This window comes from Emys orbicularis, chromosome 2, assembly GCF_028017835.1.
Source record: "Emys orbicularis isolate rEmyOrb1 chromosome 2, rEmyOrb1.hap1, whole genome shotgun sequence".
NCBI lineage: Eukaryota > Metazoa > Chordata > Testudines > Emydidae > Emys > Emys orbicularis.
This window is the reverse complement of record NC_088684.1, coordinates 250538372-250565937: the sequence shown is the minus strand read 5'-3', so window position 1 is coordinate 250565937 and position 27566 is coordinate 250538372. Positions and strand designations below refer to the sequence as shown.

Sequence of the window (27566 nt, the reverse complement as noted above, 5' to 3'; positions counted from 1 at the left end):
ATCCTGTACTTCTTAATATGTGGCTAGATCCTGAGATACTTGCTCAGTTTTTACTGAGTTCTTAAGCAAAAGCTCCAGAGGCTTGTCTTCACTAGAAAATCAGGTTGTGTAAGAACACAACCTTAAGGTATCATATTAATTCACATGATGTTAAATGTGATTTTTTTAAATCAGTTTAGGCAGTGACATATTTAGTATCTATGATAAACTCTTCCTGAGCTGTAGGTTATAAATAAATTAATGGAGATATCCTATGTCCTAGAACTGGAAGGGCCATTGAAAGGTCATCGAGTCCAGCCCCCTGCCTTCACTAGCAGGATCAAGTACTGATTTTGCCCCAGATCCCTAAGTGGCCCCCTCAAGGATTGAACTCACAACCCTGGGTTTAGCAGGCCAATGCTCAAACCACTGAGCTATCCCTCCTCCCTTCAGGTCATGATCTTAACACAACCTAATTTTGACAAAACCCTCAATTATGTTAGTGGAAATTTTGCCTGAGTAAGAAAGAGTAAACATGAATAAAGATCTCAAGATTTGCCCTCTATTTTGCCTTTGGATGTGTGTAGTAGTCACTGGAGTTTGAAGAGTATGCATCTGTCAAAGAAGGATTTGTCCTTAAATTCCCGAAAAATTACAAACAGAGTCTGATATCTTACTTTCTGTTTTGATGGTCAGTGAAGTGTATACTGAACAAGAGAACTGAACTATTTATAAATGAACTGGCAGGATACAAATGTGAACAGTTCAGTGTGTCTAAACTAGCTATGCTGATTTGGTTTTCACTTTTCCCTCATCACCACATGTGTGCTGTCCTAAACTGTTTGGTTTGCAGTTCTCTCTGGGTACCTGTTGCATAGCTTTTCTAGTTCTTGTCTGTATGAGTGCTCCACTTTAGATTTGCATGTGTCCGTGCATTTTGTGGCCCTCAACATCCAGTGTGCCCACTCTCATGTAGCTATGCATCTTGCTCCACGGACGTTTTCTATGGTTTGTCATTGTAACACTCACTGTTTGTAATGAGTACTTCTCTCCAGCCTTTCAACTGCTCTGAGAGTCTTCACAAAGGTTTCTTAGTCGTTGTGGCTCATCTTCTACAAGTGTGAATAGTCATTTCCCCTACCTGGACAACTGGATCCTCAAGGGTCATTCCTTCCACACAGTTCGCTAGCAGCCAACAAGGCCCTAGCTCTCTTCCACTTTCTGGGTCTTTGGCTCAGTGCAGAAAAATCTGGACACCTGTCCAGGGCATCGACTTCATTGGAGCCACCCTGAAGTCCACAACTTAGAGGGCATACCTACCCACAGACAGGTTTCCCATGATGTCCAACTTCATCTCTACACAACAGCAGAGCCCTCAAATCAGAACAACTTTCTTCAACTTTTAGGACACATGCCGGTCTACGTTTTTGATGCCTCCAAAGCTGGCTCAGAAAGGTGGTTTATATTCCCACCAAGCACGGTTTGTCCATGCAAGTATCCATCCGTCAGAGAGTTCTCGACTCTCTGAGTTGGTGGAAGGACCCCCACAAGGTTTGTTTTGGAGCTCCATTCTTGTGTCGACTCCGTACAAAGATCGTTGCTACTGATGCCTAGCTGCCATGTTGGGGAGCTGACTTCCAGGACTTAACAGTGCAAGGCAAATGGATTCCCCAGGAATCATCACTGTACATCAATCTGCTTGATCTCAGGGCAGTTCAGTATATTTGGCATCATTTCCTACACAAGATTGAAGGTCATTCAGTCAGGGTAATGACAGACAACAGAGCAGCCATATTCTGTATATACTGCCAAGGAAGAGGAAGATCCCAATCCTTAAATCCAGAAGCCATAAAACTTTGGAATCTGTTGATATCTGACCAAGTCAACATCTCATTGGCTTACCTACTAGGTCTGCAAAACATCATAGCAGGCATTTCTGCCTGGACCACACATGGCAGCTGAGCGCTTTGATAGTTCAAAAGATTTCTCTCTTCTGGGGCATTCCAGGGAGAGAATTCTTTGTGATGCTACCCACCATGAAATGCTGGCGCATCTGTTCAAGAGGAGGACATGGTCACAAGTCCTTGGGAGAGGCTGTCCTCATTCCTAGTCTTGAATGCTGATATATGCCTATCCCCCAACACCATTGCTTCTTAGGGTCCTCATCAAATTAAGACAAGAAAAGGTAGTAATCATTCTCATATCACTGGCCTGGCTGAGCCAAGTATGGTTTTGGGACCTGATTCACCTGTCTCTCCGGTCACCTTTTCACCTCCCTCGGACAGCAGACATAGGAATTGGGCACCATAACCCATTCCGGACTCTCCTCACTTCATCTCAAAGTCTGGCTCCTCAATACTCTGGGGCTTAGAAAGAGTCTGTTCTCTTGAGTTACCGACTGTGCTGGTGAACAGTAGGAAACCTGCTACAAGACTTACCTGCAGAAGTGGAAGAATTTCCAGTATTTTCAGTATTGCTCATCATAGAATCATAGAATATCAGGGTTGGAAGGGACCTCAGGAGGTCATCTAGTCCAACCCCCTGCTCAAAGCAGGACCAATTCCCAACTAAATCATCCCAGCCAGGGCTTTGTCAAGCCTGACCTTAAAAACCTCTAAGGAAGGAGATTCCACCACCTCCCTAGGTAACCCATTCCAGTGCTTCACCACCCTCCTAGTGAAAAAGTTTTTCCTAATATCCAACCTAAACCTCCCCAACTGCAACTTGAGACCATTACTCCTTGTTCTCTCATCAGGTACCACTGAGAACAGTCTAGATCCATCCTCTTTGGAACCCCCTTTCAGGTAGTTGAAAGCAGCTATCAAATCCCCCCTCATTCTTCTCTTCTGCAGACTAAACAATCCCAGTTCCCTCAGCCTCTCCTCATAAGTCATGTGCTCCAGACCCCTAATCATTTTTGTTGCCCTCCGCTGGACTCTTTCCAATTTTTCCACATCCTTCTTGTAGTGTGGGGCCCAAAACTGGACACAGTACTCCAAATGAGGCCTCACCAATGTCAAATAGAGGGGAATGATCACGTCCCTCGATCTGCTGGCAATGCCCCTACTTATACAGCCCAAAATGCCGTTAGCCTTCTTGGCAACAAGGGCACACTGTTGACTCATATCCAGCTTCTCGTCCACTGTAACCCCTAGGTCCTTTTCTACAGAACTGCTTCCTAGCCATTCGGTCCCTAGTCTGTAACAGTGCATGGGATTCTTCCGTCCTAAGTGCAGGACTCTGCACTTGTCCTTGTTGAACTTCATCAGGTTTCTTTTGGCCCAATCCTCTAATTTGTCTAGGTCCCTCTGTATCCTATCCCTACCCTCCAGCGTATCTACCACTTCTCCCAGTTTAGTGTCATCTGCAAACTTGCTGACAGTGCAGTCCATGCCATCCTCCAGATCATTAATGAAGATATTGAACAAAACCGGCCCCAGGACCGACCCCTGGGGCACTCCACTTGAAACCGGCTGCCAACTAGACGTGGAGCCGTTGATCACTACCCGTTGAGCCCGACGATCTAGCCAGCTTTCTATCCACCTTATAGTCCATTCATCCAGCCCATACTTCTTTAACTTGGTGGCAAGAATACTGTGGGAGACTGTATCAAAAGTTTCCACTGAGACACTCATCAAGGGCTTGAACAATCTTTTCCTTAGTGTTAGAGAGCCTACCCTGTTTTGGGACCTTACTCTACTTCTTGATGCCTTGTGGAAAACACCCTTTGTACCCATTGGGATTTGTTCCCTTCTCCATTTATCCTTCAAAACCTTGTTTCTCGTAGCCATCACTTCAGCTAGCAGGATAGAGGAATGGGGAATGCTTACGGCTGATCCGCCGTACATAATATTCTGCCAGGACAAAGTGATTCAGTGTCCCCGTCTTCACTTCCTACCTAAATTCTCATTAGACTTCCACATCAACCAAGACATTCAATTATTGGTATTTACCCAAGCCTCATGCTTCCAGGGAATAAGCCAGTCTACACACTCTTGATGTAAGAAGAGCCATTACCTTCTATCTCGACAGGACTAAACCACTTAGAACCTCCCCTAGATTTTTTGTTGCCTTTGCAGAAAGGCTGACGGGAGCCTCTGTTTCTAGGCAAAGACTATCTAAATCGGTATCAGGATGCATGTTGGCCTGTTATGAAGCTTCTTGGGTGCATCCTTTGCCTAAGGTGATGGCCCATTCTGCCAGGCACCATCTGCCTCTACAGCCCTATTAAGAGCATACCCATCACAGACATATCCAAAGCTGCTACCTGGTCATCTGTGCACACCTTCTCTCGGCACTATGCATTCATGCTTCCAGAGCAGACATAGCCTTGGGGAAGGCTGTTCTCTGAATATACTGAATCCACCTCTTCAGCACCATCCTCCATAATTGAGTCTCTGCTTGGGATTCACTTGAAGTGAAGGATCCATAGGGACAATAATGCAAAGAAGAAGGAGAGGTTACTTACCTATACAGTAACTAGAGTTCCTTGAGATGTTTTGTCTCCATGAGTGCTCTGCTACCCTCTCTCCTTTCCCCTTTGCTTTGGAATCCTTGCCTGCTGGACATCAGGGTTGAGAAGGAACTGGAGTGGCAGCGGTCTGCTTCTCCCTGTATGCCCTCAGTCTGGAGCACGTGGAGATGTAGAGCACACGTGCTCTCCTGAGGACATTGCTGACAAAAATCTCTGATCAGAAGGATATGGACATGCACACACCTAAAGTGGAGCATCCATAGTGACAAAACAGCTTGAAGAGCTCCAATTACTGTACAGGTAAGTAACCTCTCCTTCCTAACACAGCTTGCAGAAACACTGGATTTGGGGAGATTTTGAAAGACAACCAGTTGCTAAGGAACTGAAGCAGGTGCTAGTTGAGCTGTTTCCCTCCATGCTGGCACTAAAATAGTTCATGTTGAAACCCTTTGTATTGAAATGGTCCTTAGACTTGAAAGCGAGTCTAATGAAAATGGTTTTTGGAGCAAACTAATTACAGTTGGAGTACTTTTGTATGAGGTGTTTTACAAGCTTTCCCAGGGGTTAGAAAAGTTCATATACAAAAGTAAATTTCTTTAGAGTAGGCAAGGCCAATGGGACTGCTTGTATGAGTCAGGGTTTGCAGGGTCATGTCCTTCATTTATACCCTTGAAATCAAGAGTGCTCCCATTATCACTTCCAAGACTATGTGACTCTGTAAGTGCTTCATATTACTCCAGTGTTTGTAGAAGGTGAAATTTTCAACTAGCTTCATAAGTTTTCTTATAATAGGAGAAGGACCCCAACCCACTATGTGGTTTATTTCAGAGAAATGCACAGAGAGTTACACGGCTGACCTCGCTTAATGTTACAGCTTCAGTGCGACTTGGTGCTAAGGATTGCTTTTTACCCCTCCCCATAGGATAGCAATAACATCTCTCCCGCCCAATCAAATAGAGCATAGGAAAATGAGGAGGTGATAATCTACTTGAGATCATTTGATAACTGTGGTATTTCCAAAGGTTAGTGCAAAGTAACCCAGTATAGGAGGTCTGAAAATCTATTGAAAAGCTTTGAGGCAATTCACTGTAGCTCAAATCCTGAGGTCCTTAGTCAGATTGGAAACTGTTATCAATCTCAGTAGGAGAGTGCCTGAGTAGAAAAAAATAGTTAAGTACCTCAGGATTTGCCATAAGAACAGCCATACTGGGTTAGACCAAAGGTCCATCTAGCCCACTATCCTGTCTTCCAACATTGGCCAATGCCAGAGGGAATGAGCAGAATAGGTAATCAAGTGTCTCTCACACACACACACACACACACACACAATACTTTAATAGTTGCAAGCTATACAGGTGCTCAGTTTTCTTTTTTTTCACAATAAAGACTAATATACTGAGTTCTGTGTATATAAAATATTTGTGTCTTGTTCAAGAATTGCACAACTTGGCCTCTGCTGATCTCTGATCGGCCGTGGTTGGAATAGGAACCAGTTTATCCCAGCCAAGATTTCCACCTGGTTACTATCGAGTTGTACAAGAAACATACATTTAATTACTGTGTTATGAATGCTGTGGTTATTGTCTGTCTTTATAAGCAGATCAAGTTTGGAAGTTCCCCAACTTGGCTATGAAGACTTGGAACTTGACCCAGAAAGCATCTCAGTAATTGACAAAACCACAACTCTTGCATTGTACATACAGAAGTATAGTAAGCTTGTGGGTTCTAATACAGATTGTGTTTGAGAGATTAGAAGGGAGAGGGAAAATTGAAACTAAGGAATTTATTTTCTTTCTTGGCATGCAATAAGAGAACAAATTTTAAAAGATTGATTGCATCTTATTACTCTTTCACAAAATGTTTAGTTTGCCAAAATATTCAGGCCTCTTTCAAGTGAAAGATAAAGAGCTTTCTAGAAATACTGCAATTATGTTAACACAATTTGTTGAGAGAGTCATATATTTAAGTTTAAGCTGACTAATACCCTTTGTTCATAAGGCATTTTTGAGCAGATCACCTTTGAGCCCGGGTTTGTCTTTTGTGAAAATGTAGTTGTTTCATTATTCTGTTGTTTGTGAAATGTTATTTTTGAGCATGTGCTCCAGTTATGGTGTAGGTCAGCCCAGGGTCGAGGGAAGAGAGAAGATCTAAAAGGGCAAGCCTTCTATTTCCATTTGACAATTGGGTTGACAGAGTTTCATGGTAGGCAGGCATGCACATGTGTGTAAGGGGAGCAGGGAGATGGGAAGGTACTGGTACCCAGTTCTTTTTATCTGTGTTAATAATCATGTGTCTGTAATCTCTTCATATGGGCTGTTGGTGAAATTCACCCCTCCCTGTAAAAATCCCAAGTGTTAAGGCTTTGTACAGAGAGGTAGGTAGGGTGGTAGAGTTCACCTCCCCAACCTGCATTCAGCCCTCTGAGGAAGCTGTTCCGCTCTGTGGGGTCGGACAACAAGTACTACCCTGCATGGGGTTTTGGGGCCACTTGGTCAGCATAATGGCACATCCAGGAGTCCTTCTCATGGCCCACCTTCAGCAACTCCTTTGTCAGCTTTTCAGCATGGGCACAAAATGCCCCTCCATCTCACATATGGGCACACCTGTACGATCTTTCCATCTGTGCCTCTATCCTACGAGGCCAAAGCAATGTTTCCAAGGTGCAGAATGCCTTTCATAGGCCCTCCTGGGTTGATTAATTTCATCCTATTTGCACTGTCATGACAAGGCTCAGGAAATGCCTTCGACATTTTCTTGCATGGAAATTGTATTTCGAACCTCTTGAGGTTTTCACACAAAGCTGTCACATTCACTTGCTTGATGACCTTATGAAGTCATTTTACTGTGGGAAAGGTCAGAAACAGCTCCTGTAAGTGGCTAAGGAGGTTGTGCTAAAGGGATGATCAGAGTGAAGACTGCCTTCTCCAGAATCCTTCTACAGAACGGTAATTTGAGGAGAAGCTAATGACACATGGTTATGTGAAGATGAGGATGTCTTTGTATTACAGTAACCCTAAATCCCCATTGTGCTAGGACCATTGGTTCTAGGGTGCTGGTGGGTTTGGTTTGGTTTTTTGGTTGGTTGGGGACTTGGGGGGGGAGGGGGGTTGGCTTTAGAAGGCTTCAGATGTTTGAAAGAGTTCTGAATAAGACAGGGGAAGATCCAGTGTGATGATGAGAGGAGCAATTCTAAAGGGGGCAAGGAGGCATAAAGCAGCAGCTGAGGTTGGTAATGGTCCATTAAGAAAATGCTTTTGTCCACAGAGCGGATGGGGATGGGAATGCATATGCCATGTTTGTATTGTTAGACACAAACCTGGAAACCAAATTCCTTCAATCTCCAGAGAAAGACCAGGATTCCTCCTCACGCCACCTCCTTTCTTTTATTCATTTGACTAATAAATTGCAACTCTCAGAATTGTATTGCATACCAGCAGGAATTTAAAAACAATCTGCTCAATCAGATTCCTCATTTTATAGAACAGATACATAGATATACTGTGTATACACACACACAATTGGCTGAATCCCTGGAAAGGTTTGCAACATGGAGAAATGTCTTCGTAGAGTTTCTTTTAAAAACATAAGGGCCAAATTCATAAGTTATATGTAGGTTAGACTCATTTACACTCACTCAGACGTCATTTATGCTCAGATACCATTAGCCTGTTTACACCCACACATGAGGGAGCAGCTTCTTTCCTGAGCCAAGATCAGCTTGGCACAGGACAGCATCTGTTATGGCTTTCTTAAGCTGCAGAGTCCCTGACAGAATTTAGAGCAGCTTAGGGGCTGCTGAATCAGTTGGAAATGGTCCCTAATAGCGATGATCATATGCAAGCTATGAGCTGAAATAGTTGAGAAGAGATGCAGCCTGCTTCTCCCTGTCATTATCCTGCTCCTCTACCTTTAGGTGGCTGGGGTGAGCAATTGGCAAACCGAAATCCTATGCCAGTTGAAAATTCCCCTTTGCCATAGAAATTATTAATCGATGAGTTGTGGCCAGATTCCGGCCCTTTGCAGTGCTCGGGTGGCTAAAAAGGACCAGGCCAGGGGCAGGGAACTTGGCCCTGTGAGTCTAAGTTGATGTAATTTATTTGCCAAGGAGCTGGAAGAAGGTGTACATTAAAGATGGGTGAGGGTTACTTTAATATACGCCTTCTTCCTGTTCTTAGTTATGTCAATTACAATGGTGTGGACTTCCTTGCATGTGGATAGAGTGGGTCTGAGGGAGTCTAAGTTAGTGTAAGTAGGTCTAGTTTACACCACTTTACGTATCACTTATGTATTTGGCACCATGAGATGTTTCATTGTTTTGTGTTATGACTGTTACGTTATGACTGATTGTTATGACTTTACAAAATATGGCACTGATTTACTGGGTCTAATTTTTCAATGTGTGCAACTTTGTGCCTAATTTCCATGCACAGTTACTGAAATTGCATTTGTAGATTTGTTAATAGCTTATGCAAATGCCTGGCTTTTTGTACATGCATATCGTTAATTCGTACAGCCAGTTTCAGTGATTGAACTTGCAGATAAGGCATGCAAAAGTGCATGCACGTTTGAACATAGATTTGCAGATCAGGCCTCTGTGTGTAATCTGACAAGAGTTAAATTGCTAATTTTATCCAAAGAATGTTGTTGTTTTTAAATACCTTTGAATCCTGTTTTCATAGATTTCAATGAAGCAGTCCCAGAAACAGAGAGGCTGGACTCCAAAGCACTGAAAACTCGAGCCCAGCTTTCAGTAAGGAACAAACGGCAGAGACCTACTAGAACAAGGCTCTATGACAGTATCAGTTCAACTGATGGAGAGGACAGCCTTGAACGAAAGGTGAGAAGGCCTTCCCTTTCTCTTATTCATAGGATGATGTGCTAGATTACCCTTGTAATTTGTTTCATCCTGTATCTTCGTCCTTTCGTTTTAGTGTAGGTAGAATGTATTCATCTGTGGCCAACATATTCTGGATAACAGTCTGAACAGTGTGCAAGTCCTGTCGCCTTGGAGGCAGCACATCTGTTTTTCTCACAGGAACAGCAGAATTCCTGTCTTATTTTCATGTATTATGCTATTGTTATGAAGGTCACTTCATTGTTTTCCCCATTTGAACTAACAACGAGCACTATGCATAGCGGGTCATGTAATTTATATGGGAGGAGAAGCGAACTCGAATCCTGCATTTGTTTATTTCTCTGTGTGAATGACAGTTAATTTAATATCTACTCTTTGATTTTGCTGATCCTGACTCTTGAACCTGTAAGCAAATTATTAGTATGAAACACCTATGTGTGGTATAAAAGGTAACAGTGTGACTTACTAGAACATTGCTTAAAAATATAAAGGCTCTACAAACTGTTGTTAAATGAAAGGATTGCATGTTCAAAATAAATGTTGCTCTGATTGGTTGCTAAGTGGCATAACTTGCTTTATAATCTCTTATACCCACAGCCTTCAGACAGTTACAGTAGTCCCATGCACATTTCAAAATCACCTCTGCCCATATGTGTGAGAGCATCCTCACCAGCATCAGATTCTGGTGCTTCCTCCCTCTCCCCAGTGGCTAGCAGTGCAGCCTTCTCATTTGACAACGTAGCTGAAAACCAAGAAGGAGGACAGCAGCACAAAGGAGGTGTGCTTTCCCATTATGCTCGGGGAGACACTCCACTTTCCTCTCCTTCAAAATCCAGTCACAGTTCTGAAACATCTCCTTTGCATCACCCAACCAACAGGAATGTTTTACAAGACAAAGGTATAATTATTATTTACAAATGAGTCAGTGCGTCACTTTGCTCACTTACGTTTATGTGGTGCACTCTTCTTGTTTTATTAGCACTTAAGTCTCTAACGGGCCCTGTTCTCAAAACCTCTTGTAGACACCTTGAAGTCGGAAAATAGCAGTTCTCTTCATTTGGTGGTAGGTGGAAGGGACACAGATTAAGTCAAGACAAGAATTGTTTCCTCTTTTTCCCCTCGAGATGGTTGAAAAAAGGAGGGGGGAAATCACAGAAGTATTTCGGAATTTTTATCCCATGTTTATTGTTTTTTTTAATTTGAAAATTTAAAAAATTCAAACATTTGTCAAAACTCAAAAAGTTTCAGTCAGCTCCATTTACTTCCTGAGTAAAGCATACTGGACTAGTGCTTAAGAACATTCTCCAGTGTTTATATTGAAATCTGATAGGCACTTTAATAAAACTGTTAGTAACTCAAAATCTGTGGGTTGGACATTGGTACCTGTGTTTCATGGTGAAGGTTATATGTAGACGAGCATAGCATAGATGTTGTAGTTTTGTTAATAGATGAGAGGCTATGTGGTCTTCTGGATTAAGCAAGAGACCAAAACCAGGAACTCCTCTGTTCTAAACTCAGTATTTCGTATTGCTTGTTCTGAAGCTTTGGCCAAGTCATTAGTTTTCCAACTCAGTTTCCTGAGATGTAAAATAGGGATAATGATACAGTGCATTTTTATTGTTTCAAAGATTAGTTTGGTTGTGCTGCACTTTGAAACTACAGTGTAGTACAAAGTATTACTCCTTTCCCAACTCCAGTGTAGTGCCAATGTGTCTGATTTAGGCATTTGAACTTATAATGTCTCTCTTTACTTAGATCTGGGCATTCCTTAATCATTAGTGAAGCAAAACTAGCATTAATGTCAATGGGAATTCTGTCCAATAAGGACTTATGACTGGACCTTTAACATCTTCATAAAAGACACTCACTGAATTAAATTAACTAAAAATAAATACTTACTCTGGTTTTGTTGATCTGCTGCTGAAAAATTTTGCCATTGTTTTATTAGGAGTCAAGTTTTTCCCCATCATAATATGATAGACAGTGAGGCCCTCTCCAACAGATTCTTACCAAGATACTGGGTTTGGAAAAGGTAAACCCTAATGTCAGCATTCTGACCTTGACACCAGAAATTCCTATTCTATATCCCTGTGTCTGGTACTCTAATTGTGGGATAGCTAATAAATTGGAGTAAAATTCAAAGCTTGAGTGCAATGTGTTGGCTGATAAAAAACTGTAGTTCTGGGTAAATGTGTTCATTGGTGAAATCATAAGTGCTGCATGACCTCAGTGAAAATCACATTTGATGAGAACTTGGCTGAAACTGATGGCTCTAGATCTCAAAATCTAGTGGAATATGCACTTGCATGGTAAACCCTCCTTCGTTCCTTACTATTGTCTTTTTATATGTGTTTAATGACATCATTAATTGTAACAAGGGGATTTGAAGCCCACTCAGTGCCCCCTCCCCCATTGTAGGTCCTGGAACTAATCTATATTTAATTGACACAGAGGTGATATGCTTTTCCCACTATGAACATTATATGAACAGCCAGTGCTTCTGTGGGTAACCAGAGTTTAATGAGTATGTTAAAATCAAAGTAGAACAAGTTAGTTTCAGACAGAAACATTTGCATTTAATATGTTCTCCAGTACAGCGATATCCTCAAGTGTTTGGCAGCCAGTGTTCCAGTGACTGCTTTATAATAGCATTTAATTGATTATTAACTAGTCTTAAAAATTCTTATTATACAGGAAATGGGCCAGTAACTAAACACAGTAAATTCTCTTGTTGCGTTTGTGGTGTGGGTTGAGCGGGGTTTATTTTAGAGACTGAGAGTACTCATATGTGCATGCACACTCCTCTGTATGTAAGTGGCTAACGACTAAACCTGTAATATCGCACCGTTCTATATTCTCTGGTGAATGAACATGGCACCTTTCAAGTATTTGTCTGAAGTGTTGTGGAAAGCTATAGCTCTAAACAGTTACAACATAATGAGAGAGATTACATTCCAAAGTTATTTTTAAGTTTATTTTTTTTAGAATCGTTCTAGCTCAGATTCTCTCTTGGGGTGTGACAATTTTTTGTACAGCAATATCAGCATCCCAACTCTAAAGACAGCTGATGTGGTTACTGACGGATCCTCTGGTGCAGTAAAGCTACTTCTCCTATCCTACTGCTGCTGGCGTAGGAAGTGTGGTTCTGGGAAGAGCTAGGCCTGGACATCTCTATCAGCTCCTTGGTGCTGTTAGCTGTGGATGTGAGTTGGAGTACTGCTTTCCCTGAATTACACTGTGTACTACTCGGCTGTAGCTGAAAATCTGGGCTTTTGTTTACAAAGCAGCCCCCTTCAAAAAAAAAACTAGGCGTTAAAAAACCAGCCAACCAAAACCCAGTTAAAGTAAGATTAAAACATTAAAAAAATTAAACAAAATACTAAAAAGCCAAACAACATGATCAAAACAGATTATCAAGGAGACATTCAGTCATAGGGGCCAATTACACCACTGGTGCGAACGGCACATCTCCAATAACTTAAATAGAATCATGAGCACAGAAAATTTGCCCCAGTATTTTTAGAAATATCTCCTTTGCCACCAAGGAAAAATGTAGTATAACTATTTAATTGGCTTAGATTTCTGTGCTACTGTGCTATCAGAGAAATAACCTCCCTAATTATAACAATAAAGGAAATATACAAATTGAAATCTTAATTTTCCAGGACCAACATGTAGTCTTTTGATATTTGAAAATATGCAGAATGTTATTCATAAGGTCACATTAAATTATCATATTGGTTTCCTCTGGCCTTAAAATCTATGAAAGTACTGTTTGATCATTAGCAAATAATATATTAGTAGTTTTTCATCTAATGTTATACAAATATTTTTTGTGTATGACTGGTTTAATAAAACACCTGTATGGATATTGTGTAGCATTCTAGTTAGTGACAAGTTCTGAAGGACACAAATATGAATTTGCAGAACTATTAACTGTGTTGTGTAACCCACTTAAATCAGCCTCTGTACCAGATGACTAAGGGTGAGCTAATGTAACGCTGATTTTTTTTTTAAAAGGTTCCAAAATCAGTCCTGGCAATAACAGGCTGGTAAGCCTAATTTCAGTACCAGGCAAATTGGTCGGAATATAGTAAAGAACAGAATTATCAGACACATAGATTAACATGATTTAGTAGGAAAGAGTGAACATGGCTTTTGTAAAGGGAAATCCTGCCTCACCAATGTAGCAGAATTTTTTGAGGTGGTCAGCAAACATAGGGACAAGGGTGATCCAGGGAACATAGTATACTTGAACTTTCAGAAAGCCTTTGACAAGATCCCTCACCAAAAGCTCTTAAGCAAAGTAAGTAGATATAAGATAAGAGGGAAGGTCCTCTCATGGATGAGTAACTGGTTAAAAGACAGGAATAAATAGTTTTCAGAATGGAGAGAGGTAAATAGTGGTGTCCCCCAAGCATCTGTTCTGGGACCAGTGCTGTTCAACATATTCACAAATGATCTGGAAAAAGAGGTAAACAGTGAGGTGGAAAAGTTTGCAAACAATACAAAATTACTCAAGGTAGTTAAATCCAAAGCTGACTGCACAGAGCTACAAAGCAATCTCACAAAACTGGGTGGCTAGGACACAAAATGACAGATGAAATTCAATATTGATAAATGCAAAGTAATACATATAGGAAAATATCATTCCAACGATGTATACAAAACGATGGGGTCTAAATTAGCTGTTATCGCACAAGAAAGAGAGCTTGGATCATTGTGAATAGTTCTCTGAAAACATCCGCTCAATGTGTAGTGGCGGTCAAAAAAGCTAACAGAATGTTAGGAACCGTTAGGAAAGTGTTAGATAATAAGACAGTAAATATTATAATGCCACTATATAAATCCATGGTACGCCCACACCTTGAATACTGTGTGCAGTTCTGGTCTCCCCATCTCAAAAATATATATATTAGAATTGGAAAAGGTATAAAAAATGGTGATAAAAATGATTAGGGGGATGGAACAGATTCCATAGGAGGAGAGATTAAAAAGACTCGGACTGTTCAGCTTGGAAAAGAGACGACTAAGGGAGGTTATGATAGTAGCCTATAAAATCATGAATGGTGTGAAGAAAGTGAATAAGGAAGTGCTGTTTGCCCCTTCACATAACACAAGTACTAGGGGGCCACCTGATTAATTTAATAGGCAGTGGGTTTAAAACAAAAGGCAGTATTTCTTCATGCAACACACAGTCAACCTGTGGAACTTGTTGCCAGGCGATGTTGTGAAGAACAAAAGTGTAACTGGGTTAAAAAAAGTGTTAGATAAGTTCATGGAGGAAAGGACCATCAATGTCTATTAGCCAAGATGGTCAGGGATGCAACCCCATTCTCTGGATGTCCCTAAGCCTCTGACTGCCAGATGCTGAGACTGGACAATGGTGGATGGATCACTGGATAATTGCCCTATTCTGTTCATTCCCTCCGAAGCATCTGGCATCAGCCACTGTCAGAAAATAGAATACTGGGCTAGATGGACCATTGGTCTGACTCAGTGTGTCCAGTCTTATGTTCTTCCAGCATTATGATCCAGGCATGCACATTTACTAAGAGATAATTGCATGCAATCTAATCCTTTTCAGTCAATCTGTCTATATGCAAACTAGTTAGTTTATAATATCTCTTGCATGATGCCAGGGAGAGCCAGACAAATGGCACAAGTAGGCAGTTCATTTCTGTACTCCATTCAGAAGGTTTGTCCATTTCACAGTTTCAGAATGCAAGGCCCTCATGAACCTATTATCAAGGAGGAGGGCAGGTAGTTTTGGCAGGGATAACATGGAAAGTTGTTAAAATGTGCCAGTGCAGTCTATTCTGAAACATCTCATTTTCTCAGAAAGAGACATGTTTTCAATATACACAGAAAGCACTGACAGAATAAATTGTGCCAGATCGATAGAACTGTGTCAAGGCCCTTACTGTATCTGTTTGGGGGGGGGGAATCCTTCCAGAAGGTGACCAGGCAGCAAGGTTGAAAGTCAGGGTAACGGAGGCAGATAGGGAAGCTCCACATATGTGATGGAGTGAAAAGGGCTATTTCTTTTATACTCCAATTAGCAAAATCTAGAATTAATTTATTACAAGTGTAAATCCTTATCTGCAGATCCTAACTCACCAAAATAGTCTCATTGATTCCCATGGAAATTAATAAGGTTTTACAGGACTGGCCCCAAAACATATATAATCCAGCAAAGTCATGTTTGTTTTTCAGTTGTTAGTAACATTTTATTTAAAAAAAATTGAAGTGTGTTTCACAACTTTTGTAGTGTTTGTCTCCCCAATTGTTTCAGCTCTGCTCTTCTTCCTCTTGTTCTTTTTTCATTGTCTTCTCTTCATGGTAGATCCTCAAAGTTCTTTGTTGTTATAATGAAAAATGTACAAAAAATCTCTCTCACAGCTTGTTTCTCCGCTTTGAGTTATGGATATAGATGATATTCTAATGCACAAACTGGGCTTCCCTGTACATAGCACAAGCATTTAAAAATCGGGACACAATTTCAAACCAAAGTGAATGCTGGATTGAATATCAACCTGGATTTGATCTTGTTTTGTAGCTGGCGTGTTGGTGTTTTCACTCTGTCACTTTCCTGTGTGCCTGTTACAAACCCAACACACATTGTAGATTCATTCAGTTCAATTTTATTCTGATTTTAAATAACAGTGATAAAATAAGGGGACTAGTCTTGGAATTCCTAATGCTAAAGGAAACACAGCACAGTCTTTTCACTGAGAATTTGAAAAGTTTAAAACTGTTAAATGACAGGAATACACAATAAAGACAAAAGAGACAATTTAAGACAATCTACTTTCTATACACTGGGGTAAAAATTGCATAGTAGTCTCATCAGCCTTTGTTGTAGGATGGATTGCTGCTCAAGAGAGTTTGGCATGTGTTTTGCCACTTTGTGTACTACTTTTATTCCTGGGAGAATTCTGCTCCAAAAAATTAAAAATTCTATGTCCAATATTTTAAAATTCTGCATATTTTATTTGTCAAAATAACAATATAATCAGGCCAGTTTCAATTATTTTCGTAATTTACTTCAAAATACCTGTCAGCAAGTATGTCTGTAACAATGCAGACAACAAAAAAGATGCAGGAAATATTTTTTGACAAATAGATTCCTTACTAGGCATATTAATACAGAACTTTGAGTCATAGTCATTTAAACTACAATACAGAACCGTATTTCCCACAACCCTCAGAAGCAGTGGAGAGGCTTTGGGGAGTCAGAGGTAATGGAAGAACTCAGGGAGAGGGAAATAATTGCTGGCAAGGAGCCTGGGTGTGAACTGGGAGGGTTATTGGGTGTGAGTGGGAGAAGTATGGAATTGTTTTTTGGTGGGGGAGGAGAGGGATTGTTAGGGAGATGGGGAGCCTCCCCCATGCAGACCCAGGCTTACTCCTAGCCTCTCCCATTCAGTCAGGCACATCTGCTCCTGTCCCCGGGTGTCCCTGCACACCCCTGCCCCATCCCCATATATCCCTGCATCCTTACTCAGATACCACTCCTCCCCTCCGTCCCCATGTCCCTGCACCTCCATTCAGCCACTCCTCTGTTCCCATGTGGCCCCGCACTCCCACTCAGCTACCTTATCTCCATGTGTCCCTGAACCCCCATCCCCATGTGGCCCTGCAACCCCACTTAACAGCCCCTGGCTCAATGCTGTCACGCCACTAGCTCCTGTGGCCCTTCCCCCAGTCTGTCCCCCCTCCCACTAGCCCTTCTGAATAGGGTTGCCATGTCCCCAGTTTTCGACTGGAACAAAAAGGGATCCTGGCAGCTCTGCTGACTGGGCCACTGCAAGTCCAGTTGGCGGTGCAGCGGGGCTAAGGCAGGCTCTGCGCAGCTCCCAGAAGCGGCCACCATGTCCTGTGGCCCCTAGGTACAGGGGCGGCCAGGGGGCTCCATGCGCTGCACCCCTCTCCCCCTGAACGCCGGCTCTACCGCACCTATTGGCTGGGAACTGTGGCCAATGGGAACTGTGGGAGAGGTGCCTGTGGGCAGCGCATAGAGGTCCCTGGCCCCTCCGCCTAGAGGCTGTAGGGACTTGCCATCCGCTTATGGGAGCTGCGCGGAGCCAGGGCAGGCAGGGAGCCTGCCATAGACCCGCTGCGCCGTGGACTGGGAGCCGCCTAAGGTAAGCGCCACCCGGCCACAGGCTGCACCCCAAACTTTCCCCTGCACCCCAACCTCCTGCCCCAGATCGGAACCCTCTCCCATATCCTAACTCCCTCCGAGAGCCCACACCCCAACCCTCTGCCCCACCCCAGAGCCTGCACCCCAAACTCCTCATCCCCACCCCCATCTTGGAGCTCTCATCCCCACCCACACCCCAACCTCCTGCCCCTGCCTGGTGAAAGTGAGTGAGGGTAGGGGAGAGCGTGCGACGGAGGGAGGGGGGATGGAGTGAGCGGGGCAGGGGCCTCAGAAGGGGGAGGACAGGGTTGGGGCCTCGGGGAAGAGGCGGAGCAAGGATGTTCGGCTTTGTGCGATTAGGAAGTTGGCAACCCTGCTTCTGGACCCCAATCAATGTGACCCCCTCAGCAGCCCCATGTACCCCACACTGTCAATCCCTCCATATCCTGTCTCCCCTCACCTGGTCTCGTGGGCAGGGTGCTGTGAGGAAAGCAGCCTCTCCTCCTCCCTATCCACAGCTGCCTGCCCTCTGATCTGGTGCCACAGCAGCCTCTGGTGGGCAAAAGGTGTAACTGCAGCACCTGTCCAGCAGAATCTATTTTCTGCAGAGAAAAAAATCTGCAGGGGACATGAATTCTGCACATGCGCAGTAGCACAGAATTCCACCAGGAGTATATTCTTTGGCTCTCCTTTTGGAAATGTGATGCTTGTTTTCTGTTTCAGCATAAGGCCAGGTGTCAGATCTTCATGAATGCCTTATGTAAAGCATAAACCATGGTTGCTGAAAACAACTTGTTTTTAGAGTGTGTTGTATTTCTTGGCCTACCACATCATGCTTCATGGGTCACTTGTGCATTGCTTTTATTTCATGAACAAAAAATGCCAAAATGTTATTTCCAGTGTAAAATATTTGTTTCTTAGTTGCTGCACTGCAGCAAACTATTTTTGAGGAAGCCCTTAGTGATTATGCAAGTTGTTCATACCAGTGCAGCCCTGTGCCTCTGAAAAGCCCCTTTGAATGGGTAGGATGCAGGATAGGGGACTTAGAGGGCAAAGCTGTGCTTGTGATAGTTTTTGTTTTTTGCTTGTATAACGTCAACAGACCCCGGTCGTCGTCGGCCGGGATCAGACCTTGGGATCTTAACACGTGAGCCTCTACTGCATGAGCTAAAAGACACATGTCTCTTAGCCAAAGCTGTAGCAGTCTCATCAATGTCGAGCTGGTTTAGCTGCCACTAGAGGGGAACAGATTGCCACACCAAGCAGGTATGGGTTACACTTGCTTGCTTATTTATTCTTAATTCTGAGGGCTTGATTTACCCAAGTGAAATCAGGAGTATATGTAATGAAGCCAATGGAGTTGTTCCAGTGTAGAACCAATGTAAATGTGATCAGAATCAGGATGTGAGGCTATAGTGTAAAATACACGAAGAAACCTAAGGAAACGAATGGTTGATCTTCATTCATTCCCTGTAGAATACTGAGAGACATGGTCAATCAAACCCACATTTGTGTCTGAAATTTTTTAACTGCTATATTTTTTTCATTTTGTTTGCTTTAAGGATTTTACAGCACTTCTGTATAGTCAGTTTCACTGTTTTGACTATAGGGGCTGTGTTATCTGTTTCCTCTTTTGTTTTTTTAGGGTTATCACACAGTAACAGAGAGAGGAAAGATATGATTGTAAAATGGCAGAGATTGCCACAGGGTCTCAGAGCAGGTGTAGAAACGGAAGCTATTTTTAACTCATTTTTACAAATTGACTAGATTATAAGATGACAGTGTCTCCTTTAATCAAGTCATGAAAACAAAATAGTTTATTATCTCTTGGCACTCCCGTCATAAAAATTATCCAGTTCTCCAAAGCTGCTGGAGTCTTTCAGAACAGATATTCAACAGCCATCTTTGACAGTAAAGTATACCCCAACAAAAAACTTGTTCTTGGAAAAAATAGAGATTAGATAGATCCTCCAGGGGTTTAAAAATGACTCATTTTTCATATTTCTCTTATTAGCCTTATGTGTGGCTTACATTAAAACTCCGCTAAAATAAGTCCCCCCCCCCATTTTCCCCTCAGTAGTTTCTCTCAAGTTTCAAAGCAGTTCATTGAGGTACTTCTTATACCATTTTTACCACTTCTTCTCAAAGAAGGGAAGTTATTTCTGTAGTTGCACCTAATTAAATGAAATGCCCCACTAGTTATATAGATATATAGTGTGTGTGTGTATGTACAAATGCACATGTACACAAACTCTTCTGGAGTTACTGTTTAATATCAGATAAAATAATAATGTATATTTTTTTCATGTACAAAGATATCCTAGGTGGTCACACAGGTCCCCAATCATCAAGAGCAACTAGCCCTACTATGGGGCAGGCAGAAAAAATAAAGCGAAAGCTTGTGGATCTTGGGTAAGCATTTTTTTATTTAAAAACTAGATTTTTATTAGAAGCGGATAGAAAGCTAAGTTTCAAATGACATTTGTTGATGGTCTCTAATCTTGTTATAGGGCTCCCTTGAGAAGGAGTTCCCACAAGGGCAAGAAATGGAAAGAGAGAGAAGTCATTAGGGTGGCCTGTGGCACCAGGTATGGGTAAAACAACAAAGATGCAATCCGTCTCATCCCAAAATCCTTGGCAAAACTGTGCTATCCAGGAGATATGAAACCACTGATAGTACCCCTTTCCTGTGTGTATTGCTAAAATAAAGTAATATCCCTGGGGTCAAATTCTGCTCTTATTAGTTTCCAGTTGTTTTTAAGGAGAAACTGACATTGATGGGAGGATATTTTAACAAATAGCAAAATAATAAGTACTTATACTCTAAAATAGATTGAGCCACATAATGCCCAAGATAGGCCTATGCGCCCATTGACAACAATGGGAGTGGCTCACATAGATTATTAGAATTCACACACACACACCTAAATAAAATATTAGGGCTGTCAAGCGATTAAAAAATGAATCACAATTAATCGTACTGTTAACAAAAGAATACCATTTATTTAAATATTTTTGGATGTTTTCTACATTTTCAAATATATTGATTTCAATTACAACACAGAATACAAAGTGTGCAGTGCTCACTTTATATTTATTTTTGATTACAAATATTTGCACTGTAAAAAACAAAAGAAAAGATATTTTTCAATTCACCTAATACAAATACCATAGTGCAATCTCTTTATCATGAAAGTTGAACTTACAAATGTAGAATTATGTACAAAAAATAACTGCATTCAAAAATACAACAATGTCAAACTTTAGAGCCTACAAGTCTCCTCAGTCCTCCTTCTCGTTCAGCCAATCGCTTCGACAAATAAGTTTTGCGCTCATATGGCACTGTTGTAACCGGCGTCGCAAGATATTTACCTGCCAGATGCGCTAAAGATTCATATGCCCCTTCATGCTTCAACCACCATTCCAGAGGACATGTGCCTATGCTGATGATGGGTTCTGCTCAATAACAATCCAAAGCAGTGTGGACCGACGCATGTTCATTTTCATCATCTGAGTCAGATGCCATGAAATATATCGCAGAATGTGGGTAAAACAGAGCAGGGGACATACAATTCTCCTCCAAGGAGTACAGTCACAAATTTAATTAACGTATTATTTTTTTAATGAGCGTTATCAGCATGGAAGTATGTCCTCTGGAATGGTGGCCGAAGCATGAAGAGGCATAGGAATGTTTAGAATATCTGGCATGTAAATACCTTGCAATGCCGGCTACAAAAGTGCCATGTGAATGCCGGTTCTCACTTCCAGGTGACTGTAAATAAGAAGCAGGCAGTATTATCTCCTGTAAATGTAAACAAACTTGTTTGACTTAGCGATTGGCTGAACAAGAAGTAGGACTGAGTGGACTTGTAGGCTCTGAAGTTTTACATTGTTTTGTTTTTGAGTGCAGTTATGTAACAAAAAAACCCTACATTTGTAAGTTGCACTTTCATGATAAAGAGATTGTGCTACAGTACTTTTATGAGGTGAATTGAAAAATACTATTTCTTTTATCATTTTAAAGTGCAAATATTTGTAATAAAAAATAATAAAATAAAGTGAGCACTGTACACTTTATATTCTGTGTTGTAATTGAAATCAATATATTTGAAAATGTAGAAAAATATCCAAAAATATTTAATAAATTTCAATTGGTATTCTATTATTTAACAGCGGAATTAAAACTGCGATTAATTGTGATTTAATTTTTTTAACTGCAATTAATTTTTTTGAGTTCATCCCGGTGAGTTAACTGCGATTAATCAACTGCCCTATAAAATATATGTGAGGCCCTTTACCCTAAAAGCTTGACACGCGTTTCACCCAACACTGAAAAGCAGCCTCTGATGGGATGGAGGACAGCAGACCTTAAATATATTTTGCAGCAGCCCTATAAAACAGCTTATTTCAGAAAGTGAACAGCTTCATAACAATTTGAAGATGCATAGGAAAATTACATATTAGAATTAATTGCTTAATGAGACACCATCTTCAGCACCTCTGTTCACTCAAACTCAAAAACCCAGAAGTGGCAACACCACCCCTCTTTCCCACAGTACATATAGTGAACTTTCCTTGAAGATCTCCTGTGCAAGTACTAAGGAGCTCTGGCCAGATCCCAGACCTAGGTCGTATGGCTGCAGGCATGAAAGGGCGAGCCTTTTTGTTAAATGCCAGAAATGGTATAGTAGAATAATACATTCTAAAAACTATAAAAAAAACCAAACTCATCTAAAACTAACAGAAAGCAACACAAATGCAAAAGAAAAACAATAATATAAATGAACAATCAAAGTAAATAAATTAATCCAACTGTGAATTCTCTGCAGAAATACCATTTTGACTTGGGCACGTGCACAGTGATTTCTGGAACTTTGCTGACATTCTAACATACAGATACATTTAAAACTTTTTACAAGCATTAAGCCAAAGTTCTAACCTTGTATCAGAGAGGAGGATTGTTGCGCTGAATATAATGTTCTAGATTGGTGCACACGACTCCCAGTGATGTCAGTGAGAGTAGCTAGCCATGTCCTATTCTGGGGTAAATCACTGCAGCCCTATTGAAATCAGTGGAGCTACATCTGTTTACACCATCTGAGGACCTGACTCATTGTGTGCCTCTCTAAGGCTGCATATAGCTTGTGCTATATATTGCTGTATGTCTCTGGGGAAAGAGCGAAATTTGTAAAAGAAAACTGTGTGCAGTGATGCGTATCTGTGAGAGATCTGTAGTCTTTAGTGAATATATTTAGCATTTGAATGACAAACCAAAGTGAAAAAAATGAATCTTTCCTTGCCTGTGAGAAATAACCCCTAGAGTAGAATTGTTTTCTTATTTGACTGTACAAAATATTTCTTCCTTCCTGTGAGAAATAGTCAAGAGCAGACTGAGAATCAGTAAATAGTGAAATATAATCCTGATCATTCATTTCTAATAGCCTTTCATTTTTCACTGCTGAATATGCCTGCTTTTGGATTCCGTTGTTGAAGGCAAAGATTGGTATTACCTCTCTCAAAATTCATGAGCTTTTACAACTCTCATTACGCCTCTGTAAACTGGAACATTATTATCACTGTGCAACGTTTTAAAGACTGCTTGTACTTTCCTTTGTTTCTGACTCTAAAGAATTTGCTTCTCAAGATCTTTGGATTCTAGGGAAGGATGCTTTCCTTAGAATCCAAAGATGAGGAAGCTCTTTGAACGCAAGAGACCGATCCCATGACAACATCCTATTATAATGATTTATTCCCATTAGAGCCACTGATTGATGTAGAATTAATCATTTTGTCAGATACATGCTTCATGCACTATTTTGCCATTGTTGGCATTTGTACTGATTGTACTCACCTCAGTGACCACCACTGGTCATAGATAAATCAGAACTGCCTCAGTTCTGCAATGCAGGTGGGAAGCATGAGCTCTCCTGCCCATGCAGCAGAATGAGCCTATATGTTATCAAGCCCAGCAATGTAGAGAACACCTCTATTCTTCCCTGCACAGCAAGATTTTGGGAAAGATCTGGGGTAAGCTTATGGGAGGAGCAGGAGTGAGGCAGATGGATCTTCCACTGTGTGGATGGCCATCTTTACTGGGGAGGGGGATTCCTGCTCTGCCGCTGTGGGTGGACCTTATGCCAAACCTGGCTACTCATGGGCCTAGAGCAATCAGGCTTGTCTGCTCCAGCCAGAGAACAGCTGATCATTTTCTGCTTACTGTAGTTAAATAGCAACAGAGGGTCCTGTGGCACATTTAAGACTAACAGAAGTATTGGAGCATAAGCTTTCGTGGGTGAATGCCCACTTCATCAGACGCAAGTAATGGAAATTTCCAGAGGCAGGTATAAATCAGTATGGAGATAACGAGGTTAGTTCAATCAGGGAGGGTGAAGTGCTCTGCTAGCAGTTGAGGTGTGAACACCAAGGGAGGAGAAACTGCTTCTGTAGTTGGATAGCCATTCACAGTCTTTGTTTAATCCTGATCTGATGGTGTCAAATTTGCAAATGAACTGGAGCTCAGCAGTTTCTCTCTGGAGTCTGGTCCTGAAGTTTTTTTGCTGTAAGATGGCTATCTTTACATCTGCTATAGTGTGGCCAGGGAGGTTGAAGTGTTCTCCTACAGGTTTTTGTATATTGCCATTCCTGATATCTGACTTGTGTCCATTTATCCTCTTGCGTAGTGACTGTCCAGTTTGGCCAATGTACATAGCAGAGGGGCATTGCTGGCACATGATGGCATATATAACATTGGTGGACGTGCAGGTGAATGAGCCGGTGATGTTGTAGCTGATCTGGTTAGGTCCTGTGATGGTGTTGCTGGTGTAGATATGTGGGCAGAGCTGGCATCGAGGTTTGTTGCATGGGTTGGTTCCTGAGTTAGAGGAGTTATGGTGCGGTGCGTGGTTGCTGGTGAGAATATGCTTAAGGTTGGCGGGTTGTCTGTGGGCGAGGACTGGCCTGCCTCCCAAGGTCTGTGAAAGTGAGGGATCATTGTCCAGGATGGGTTGTAGATCACTGATGATGCGTTGGAGAGGTTTAAGCTGAGGACTGTAGGTGATGGCCAGTGGAGTTCTGTTGGTTTCTTTTTTGGGCCTGTCTTGTAGCAGAAGGCTTCTGGGTACATGTCTGGCTCTGTTGATTTGTTTCTTTATTTCCTTGTGTGGGTATCGTAGTTTTGAGAATGCTTGGTGAAGATCTTGTAGGTGTTGGTCTCTGTCTGAGGGGTTGGAGCAGATGCGGTTGTACCTCAGCGCTTGGCTGTAGACGATGGATTGTGTGGTGTGTCCGGGGTGGAAGCTGGAGGCATGAAGGTAGGCGTAGCGGTCGGTGGGTTTTCGGTATAGGGTGGTGTTAATGTGGCCATCGCTTATTTGTACTGTGGTGTCTAGGAAGTGGACCTCCTGTGTAGATTGGTCCACGCTGAGGTTGATGGTGGGGTGGAAGCTGTTGAAATCATGGTGGAATTCTTCCAGGGTCTCTTTCCCATCGGTCCAGATGATGAAGATGTCATCAATGTAGCATAGGTAGAGAAGGGGCGTGAGTGGACGAGAGCTGAGGAAGTGTTGTTCCAGGTCAGCCATAAAAATGTTGGCATATTGTGGGGCCATGCGGGTGCCCATGGCGGTGCCACTGGTCTGGAGGTATATATTGTCACCAAATTTGAAATAATTGTGCGTGAGGATAAAGTCACAGAGCTCAGCAACAAGTTGTGCTGTGTCATCATCAGGGATACTGTTCCTGACAGCTTGTATTCCATCTGTGTGTGGGATGTTTGTGTAGAGAGCCTCTACATCCATGGTGGCTAGGATGGTGTTTTCTGGGAGGTCACCAATGCATTGTAGTTTTCTCAGGAAATCAGTGGTGTCACAGAGATAGCTGGGAGTGCTGGTGGCGTAGGGTCTGAGTAGGGAGTCCACATATCCAGACAATCCTTCAGTGAGAGTGCCAATGCCCGAGATGATGGGGCGTCCAGGATTTCCAGGTTTGTGGATCTTGGGTAGTAGATAGAATAACCCCGGTCGGGGCTCTAAGGGTATGTTGATTTGTTCCTGTGTTAGTGTAGGGAGTGTCCTGAGTAGATGGTGCAGTTTCTTAGTGTATTCCTCAGTGGGATCTGAGGAAAGTGGCCTGTAGAATTTGGTATTAGAGAGTTGTCTGGCAGCCTCCTTCTGGTAGTCAGACCTGTTCATGATGACAACAGCACCTCCTTTATCAGCCTCTTTGATGATAATGTCAGGGTGGTTTCTGAGGCTGTGGATGGCATTGCGTTCTGCACGACTTAGGTTATGAGGCAAGCGATGTTGTTTTTCCACAATTTCTGCCTGTGCACGTCGGCGGAAGCATTCTATGTATAGGTCCATACTGTCATTTCGACCCTCAGGAGGAGTCCATGTGGAGTTCTTCTTCCTGTGTTGTTGGTGGGAGGGTAGCTGTGTATCAGTGCGCTGTTCAGTGTTATCTTGAAAGTATTCTTTGAGTCGGAGGCGGCGAAAGTAGGCTTCCAGATCACCGCAGAACTTTATCATGTTCGTGGCGGTGCTGGGGCAAAAAGAGAGTCCCCGAGATAGGACAGACTCTTCTGCTGGGTTGAGTGTGTAGCTGGATAAATTGACGATATTGCTGGGTGAGTTAGGGGTACCCCTGTTGTGGCCCCATATGGCAGGTAGGATTTTAGACAGCTTACGGTCCTTTTTCCATTGTAGAGAGGTGAAGTGTGTAATGTAGATCTCCTGTCTTATTTTAGTAAAGTCCATTTGTGTGGAGGGTTGGTTATTTATGAAAGTCTTCAGGTTGGAGAGCTTTCTTGATGTTTTTCTGTTTGCTGTATAGGATGCTGATCAGGTGGTTCCTCAGTTTCTTTGATAGTGTATGGCATAATCTCTCACTGTGGTCTGTGCAGTATGTAGATAGCAATGGATTTTTCACCTTCAGTCCATTTGGTATGATGTCCATCCGTTTGCATTTGGAACCAACCCATGCAACAAACCTCGATGCCAACTCTGCCCACATATCTACACCAGCAACACCATCACAGGACCTAACCAGATCAGCTACAACATCACCGGCTCATTCACCTGCACGTCCACCAATGTTATATATGCCATCATGTGCCAGCAATGCCCCTCTGCTATGTACATTGGCCAAACTGGACAGTCACTACGCAAGAGGATAAATGGACACAAGTCAGATATCAGGAATGGCAATATACAAAAACCTGTAGGAGAACACTTCAACCTCCCTGGCCACACTATAGCAGATGTAAAGATAGCCATCTTACAGCAAAAAAACTTCAGGACCAGACTCCAAAGAGAAACTGCTGAGCTCCAGTTCATTTGCAAATTTGACACCATCAGATCAGGATTAAACAAAGACTGTGAATGGCTATCCAACTACAGAAGCAGTTTCTCCTCCCTTGGTGTTCACACCTCAACTGCTAGCAGAGCACTTCACCCTCCCTGATTGAACTAACCTCGTTATCTCCATACTGATTTATACCTGCCTCTGGAAATTTCCATTACTTGCGTCTGATGAAGTGGGCATTGACCCACGAAAGCTTATGCTCCAATACTTCTGTTAGTCTTAAAGGTGCCACAGGACCCTCTGTTGCTTTTTACAGATTCAGACTAACACGGCTACCCCTCTGATACTTGTAGTTAAATAAGCTGTTTTTTTTACGATCTGAAGTTGCGTTATGTGTTTTTATAAACGTATATTGTCATTTGTCCAGTATTTCTCTGGGCAGGCAATAGAGTTCAGTTAGTATGAATGGTCTTTACTTTGAGATATGGTATGGTCAGAAAAAACAACACTTAGGCACTGTTCAGTTCTCATCTGCCACCAACTTGCTTTGGTAGTCATTTACCCTCTCTTTGCCTCAGTTTCTCTATCTGCAAAATGGGTGCAATACTTCCTACTTCACAGAGCTGCTGAGGATTAATAAGTAGGTAAATGGTTGTAAATCAGTTTGAAGGCTTGAAGTGATAAGTATTACTTCCCCTTCTTAAAAATACTGCAGCATGCTAATATATGGGGATATTTGGAAATTGAATTTTTAAAATAAATATGGCTCTAGGTTTTGTACAATCATTATAACTACATCCAAATTTCATTAG

The 27566-nt window shown here is 42.1% G+C and overlaps 1 protein-coding gene across 1 annotated transcript in view; it reads left to right on the top strand.

Annotated features, from left to right (window-relative positions):
• PPP1R9A (protein phosphatase 1 regulatory subunit 9A) overlaps nucleotides 1-27566 on the top strand; it is a 229479-nt gene that overhangs the window by 192811 nt on the left and 9102 nt on the right. Inside the window, exon 12 of the mRNA XM_065398139.1 lies at nucleotides 9133-9290. Within this exon, the coding sequence (XP_065254211.1) occupies nucleotides 9133-9290 (158 nt within the window). The remainder of the gene's footprint in view (nucleotides 1-9132; nucleotides 9291-27566) is intronic.